The sequence below is a fragment of the Mus caroli genome, unplaced genomic scaffold, assembly GCF_978045245.1.
Source record: "Mus caroli unplaced genomic scaffold, Mus_caroli_1 scaffold_13, whole genome shotgun sequence".
Taxonomy (NCBI): Eukaryota; Metazoa; Chordata; class Mammalia; order Rodentia; family Muridae; genus Mus; species Mus caroli.
Genome location: NW_028227268.1, coordinates 117,020,327 through 117,026,835, shown reverse-complemented (window position 1 = coordinate 117,026,835; position 6,509 = coordinate 117,020,327). Strand labels below are relative to the sequence as shown.

At 47.6% G+C, this 6,509-nt stretch overlaps 1 protein-coding gene across 1 annotated transcript; it reads left to right on the top strand.

Moving 5' to 3' along the window:
• The first annotated feature begins 299 nt into the window (after nucleotides 1–299).
• Ppia (peptidylprolyl isomerase A) lies at nucleotides 300–4,097 on the top strand. The gene is made up of 5 exons (XM_085829121.1): nucleotides 300–428; nucleotides 2,561–2,591; nucleotides 2,683–2,771; nucleotides 3,367–3,539; nucleotides 3,751–4,097. Exons 1-5 carry the CDS (start codon nucleotides 360–362, stop codon nucleotides 3,881–3,883), a joined length of 495 nt encoding a protein of 164 aa, XP_085685247.1. The 5' UTR covers nucleotides 300–359; the 3' UTR covers nucleotides 3,884–4,097.
• Nucleotides 4,098–6,509: the final 2,412 nt, after the last annotated feature.

Sequence of the window (6,509 nt, the reverse complement as noted above, 5' to 3'; positions counted from 1 at the left end):
GAAGACCAGGGGTACTAAGGCGTTCCTAAGGACAGCCAGATTGCGTGGCCATCCTCCCTAACTGCCCTCGGACTCTTCCCCCACCGACCGCGCCGCAACCATCTCGTAGGAGCCCGCGGGCGGGAACCTGCCTCTGCGCGCTAGAGCGCACGCGCGCCTCGCGCCCCGCCCCACCCGCGCCCGCGCGCGCCCATAGGCCTGTCGCGCCGTCACTCCGTCTGGGAAGCAGTTGTGATTGATCCAGGTCCGGGCGCGCGACTCGGTGGTGGGCGGGGCCCGAACCGGGTATAAAGGAAGCCGCGGCGAGGCTCGTGCCGCTTTGCAGACGCCACTGTCGCTTTTCGCCGCTTCCTGCAGCCATGGTCAACCCCACCGTGTTCTTCGACATCACGGCCGATGACGAGCCCTTGGGCCGCGTCTCCTTCGAGGTCGGGTGGGCAGTGGTGCTCCAGGGTGGGGTCCCGGGAGCTGTGGAGGGGGAGGCTCTCTCGGGCGCGGGCCGACCCTCCGGTGGAGCGAGCGCGGGCGGCGGCGCCATTTCCTGACGAGGGGCCATTTTGGGAGGCTGGCGAGGCGCGGGGAGGCTGGGCGGGCTGCGGACAAAGCCGGGCGGGGCGCGGCCGTTGGGGGAGGGGGCCGCCCCCGCCCGTCCCGGCCTCCCCGCAGGCGCACGTGGCTGCGTCCTGTGGGGCCCCGCGAGGCCGGGCGCACGTGCTCCGCGCCTCTCCCTTCTCCCAGCCGTTGGGCCCCGCCCTGCTCCGCTGCGGCGCTGCAGCCCCGCGGGCCTCTTCCCAGCCTGCTTTCCGGAGCCCCGCAGCCTTTTAGTCTGATCTGAGCAGGGACCCTGCCTAAGGTCTCGGGGGAGAAGGCTCGGAGAGCCGGGACGTGCTCGTTAGCCCGGTTAAACCTAATGGTTTCCTAAACCTAGTGGTTCCTACGAAGAATATAAAATAATCGTTTGGTAGCAGACTTGAGTGTGAATTGAACCTTTGGCCATTTGGTCCGAAGCAGCCACATTTGGTTAGGGAGGCCCAAAATACCCCTCCGCGTCCCCCACCCCCTAGCGGAAACGAGAAAGGCTTGGCTTTTGCTGGTGCCCAAGGACCGCCTCCTGTCGCAGTGATGGCGCAGCGGGGGAGGCGCTCTGAACCCCTCCCTGTTACCCTCTGTGAGACAGGCATGTTATGACTGGCCACGCTGCAGGTTGCATTGACCAAAGTGGATTGCCAGTGGTTACCTACTTAATTAGTTCTGGAGGTTAAGTGGCTGTTAAAGATCAGTTAGTAATTAGAGTAGTACCCCAAGCAATTGGCGTTTTTCTTTTACAAAATTAAATATTCAGCCGGGCGTGGTGGCGCATGCCTTTAATCCCAGCACCCGGGAGGCAGAGGCAGGCGGATTTCTGAGTTCGAGGCCAGCCAGGTCTACAAAGTGAGTTCTAGGACAGCCAGAGTTATACAGAGAAACCCTGTCTCGAAAAAGCAAAAAAAAAAAAAAAAAACCAAAATTAAATATTCTTGTTAGCCTCAGTACCAGGCATTAGGCCATAGTGAAATGTTACTTAGTGTCTGTACTGTTAAACTCCAGAAGCTATCATTGGTGAGTTTTTAACTCTAAAACTAGATCTTCGGATTGCCTGCCTGCCACAGTGCTGGGTACATAGTAGGTAAGCACCTAAAAAGAGCACTAGGAATAAAAGGAAAAGAGCAATAGGTTCTAATTAGCCCTTACCCAGCATGTATCTAGTCAGAGCTGATAATTGACAAGGACTCCTGTGGAAACTTGGCCTAAGCTTAGCCTGGGTAGGTTAGTATCAGGTTAGCCAGAGCTTAATGGGAATGAGACAAGCCTATAGGTGAAAATAGAGGAGGAGCTGCCAAGAAAGGCTTTGAAGTCATAATTGGATAAAAAAAATGTGGACTTGGAAAGCTGTTAAGCTGTGAGAAAAAACAGTCCAAAGGAGTCACATATTTAACTACTTAAACCATAAATATATTCCTCCAAAAGAAGTGTAGGCGCTGCAACTGATGAGTTGTGGTTTTCAACTTGCTATGAAAGGGCGTGTAGATAATGAAGTGTTTGAGTCCTCTACGGGCCTCTACAGTTAGGTCAGGGACCACTCACCTGATGCTATGCTGACAGGTTGAAGGTGGTAGCAGTTTCATTGCCAGAAACTAACAGTTCGTTTGCCTAGTCATGCATTGTGTGACAGTGCTTTGGGAATTTATGAAGTTAGGAGTGATGGTAAACTTCTGAGAAGCCTCAGTCTATTCCGAAGTAGATGTGATGTAGTAAAAGCTCTTGAGTTCTGCTTAAGCAGTCTGTCACTATTGTAAGTAATGACTAGTTCCAGATTTCCTTCATAGGTTTTGGGTCTCAACTCAACCCTGTAGAATCTTAAAGCTGATAGGCATGATTTCTTACTAGGAATTGAACGTTATTACCAAAGTAGTGTTCTGAGAATGAATTTGACTCACAAATCCCTAAAGCTAAAGGCATTAAGCTTGAGACTGTTCACCTATATATTAATTAGCTGTTTTTTTTTTTTTTTTTGTTACAGCTGTTTGCAGACAAAGTTCCAAAGACAGCAGGTTGGTTTCATTTTCTAGATTTAATAAGTTTCGTGGGTAAAACTATTAAAAAGAGAAAGTATATGTGTGTACATGTTTTTGTTTTTAACAGAAAACTTTCGAGCTCTGAGCACTGGAGAGAAAGGATTTGGCTATAAGGGTTCCTCCTTTCACAGAATTATTCCAGGATTCATGTGCCAGGTATTTATTAAATTGAAATTTTTATTTTTTTAGCTCCTTTTATTGAGCCAGCATGTTTTAGTAGTACTTGAGCTAATATTACACCATTTCTTTCCAGTTGCCTGTTTTTTCTTGTGTGTGTACATAGCAATACATGTGAGTTCTTCTGAGCCTGATGACTGTCCCCAGCACAGGCTCTGTTCTCTGCAGTATTATGACATGCAGGCTGGGCTTAAACTCCTTATCCACTTGCCTCTTCTGTGTGCTGGGATTCCAGATGTGTTAACATACCAACCTTCTAAAAAATCTGTATCTTGGATTGGGTGTGAGTCTTATGAAGTGCCCGCTACATAAGGATCCCAAAACTGAGGACCTGAGTCCTAGAGCCCCTATAAAAAGCTGGGCGTGGCAGCACATGCTATCATATCAACCAGCCTAGCTAAAGCTTTGAGCCCCAGGCTAAACAAAGGGTGGGTGAAAAGATTGGAGAGCAGTGCTGATCTACTGTGCCGTATGTATATACACAGCAAGAAAATTAGAAATGGTATAAAAGCTGACTTTGTGGCAGACTTTTCAGTTACATTGTTAAAGTGACATTACTATCTGATTTTTACAGGGTGGTGACTTTACACGCCATAATGGCACTGGCGGCAGGTCCATCTACGGGGAGAAGTTTGAGGATGAGAACTTCATCCTGAAGCACACAGGTCCTGGCATCTTGTCCATGGCAAATGCTGGACCAAACACAAACGGTTCCCAGTTTTTTATCTGCACTGCCAAGACTGAATGGTAAGAAACCGTGAATGGGATCTGTAGAAAGAGTACAAAGTCGTCCCCCCCCTCCATTGGGGGACACTTGTTTCTTGCTTCAGTGTTCCTTTCATTCCCTCCCTTAAGATAGTGGACATTGAGCCAGTAAGAATGCTGTGTTGGTAGCCATTTTTATCTTTAGTGTTTGATCTACCTCTGGTTGCTGATGGTGGTTATCATTCTTCTACAGGCTGGATGGCAAGCATGTGGTCTTTGGGAAGGTGAAGGAAGGCATGAACATTGTGGAAGCCATGGAGCGTTTTGGGTCCAGGAATGGCAAGACCAGCAAGAAGATCACCATTTCCGACTGTGGACAACTCTAATTTCTTTTGACTTGCGGGCGTTTTACCCATCAAACCATTCCTTCTGTAGCTCAGGAGAGCGTCCCTACCCCATCTGCTCGCAATGTCCTGTAATCTCTGCTCTCACTGATGTTCTTTGGGTTCCATATTTTCCTCATTCCCCTTCAAGTCTAGCTGGATTGCAAAGTTAAGTTTATGATTATGAATAAAAACTAAATAACTGTCCTTGTTTGTATTGGAGTGGTACAGGTCTCTAAGCAACTGGCTGGGTTACTTGGCTGACTATAGCAGTACTCTGTAAGGTTTTCCTCTTCACTAGCCCAACAGGTCTTAACTGCTGCCACTGAGTATCTGGGGGAGGATAAGGAACTTGCCTGAGACACGGAGTAGTATGTAGGGATTCCTATAATTTTAAGTTTTTGTGGGGACTGCCCCATGGACCACAGGATAAACCTATCTACACATAGGTTTCAAGGATTCAGGTTGTCCTCTAGTCTACTCAAACTTTTTTTTTTTTTTTTTTTTTTTTGTGGTTTTTTTCGAGACAGGGTTTCTCTGTGTAGCTCTGGCTGTCCTGGAACTCACTTTGTAGACCAGGCTGGCCTCGAACTCAGAAATCCGCCTGCCTCTGCCTCCCGAGTGCTGGGATTAAAGGCGTGCGCCACCACGCCCGGCTACTCAAACTTCTGATCCTCCTGCCACTTCTGGGAGAATCAAATCTGAAACTCAGTAATAGCTTACCTGGTAAAGATGCATTTATCCTGTGGACCCGAATGGACATCTGGCCAATGAAGTTAAGCTTTAGTTTGGGCTGCAGATGAATTTGTGCTTAACAGCATAGTGCTTTTCCAAAACCACATGGTAATTTACGATCCAGGGCATCCAATGCCCTCTCTTGGTCTCTAAGATAGATACCTGGTGCACAAGCATGGATACATGAAGGTGAAGCATTCAGAAGTTAATCTTGGCTGTATGTTTTGGGACGTGTGTTGTCTATGGGAGCTGGTAGCTTCAGAGTGTGCAGCTAAAGATGGCTGGAAGCCACCTGATGGGTATTGAGACCTGAGCTCAGCCTCTGCAAGTGCTAACTGCTGAGCTGTCTACTCCTAAGACTTTTAGTTTGTATTCTGTGGGGATGGTGATATGAGTGGAGAGATTAGGATGACTCAGGATTTGACCTCAGAACTTAAGTTGGTGATCCACTGAGTCATCTTGCCAGCTCCAATATTTCAGGTACATTACATTGTTCTTAAAATGTTAGATGTAGTTTACATCTAACTAGGGTTAGAATGTTAAAACATCCCTTCAACAACTCCATAATGACATTACTAGAATGTCAATTTTTGTCAGATTTTTACAAACCTACATAGACCTAGAAAGGAATTCTCAATAGAAGAATTGCCCCTTCTTCAGATTGGCCTGTGGCAAGTCTGCAGCCTTTTCATCATTGATGTAGGCAGTTCAGCCCAGTGCTGCTGGTGTCAGCCCTCCTGGGGAAGGTATACAGCCCAGGCCTGGTGAACAAGGCATGGGAGCAAACAGGAAGCCATGATTTCTACTTGTTCATGATTTCTACTTGAAGCTCCTGCATTGAGTTTCTTCCCCCAGTCATGGTGTTGACAGCAATAGAAAGCAAACTAGAAGTGTTATTTCCTCTTAGTCTAGAAGTCTTGGCTGCTGTCTTTCCTGTGTATGAGAGCACACGCACCTGTGAGGCCAGAAGAGGCCAAAGTTGGATCCCTTTGGATCTGGAGTTGGTTGTGAGCCACCTGATATGCTTGTTTGGGAACCCAACTTGGGTCCTCCGCAAGAGCGATACACAACCACTGTTCTCAGCACCTCTGCCCCACCTTTTTTTTTTTTTTAAAGTCACATACACGTAGGCCAAAAAAAAGCAAGCTGGGTGGTGGTGGTGGTGCATACCCCTAATCCCAGCACTGAGGAGAAAGCAAGATCTCTTGAGTTCAAGGCCAGCCAGGCCTACAAAGCAGAGAAATCCTGTTAAAACACTTAACAATGACTCATATATACCTATAACAGCCAGGGACACTTAGTCTCCTACTTGATACAATCTAAAAACCAATCAGAAACAAAATAACTTCCTGAGCCTCAAGCCAGACAAGGTGGGAAAGGCCTGTTGTTGGTTTTTTTATTAAAGATTTATTTATTTATTATATATGGAAGTGCACTGTATCTGTCTTCAGACACTCCAGAAGAGGTCAGATCCCATTACAGATGGTTGTGAGCCACCATGTATGTGGTTGCTGGGATCTGAACTCAGGACCTCTGGAAGAGCAGTCAGTGCTCTTAACCACTGAACCATCTCTCCAGCCCATGTAGTCTTTTTTTGTATGTTTCTTTGATTGTTTTTCGAGATAGGGTTTCTCTGTGCAGCCCTGGCTGTCCTGGCACTCACTTTGTAGACCAGGCTGCCCTCGAACTCAGAAATCCACCTGCCTCTGCCTCCCAAGTGCCGGGATTACAGGCGTGCGCCACCACTGCCTGGCCTGTGTGTAGTCTTTCATAGTTGTTTTTACAGTGAGTTTATTCTTATGCTATAGCTTTTGTTTCTTCTGAGATTTTTTCCTGTAAGGCCTCCTCTTCTGGCTTGAACCATTTTCTGGTTCCTTCTTGGTGAAGAAGGCCT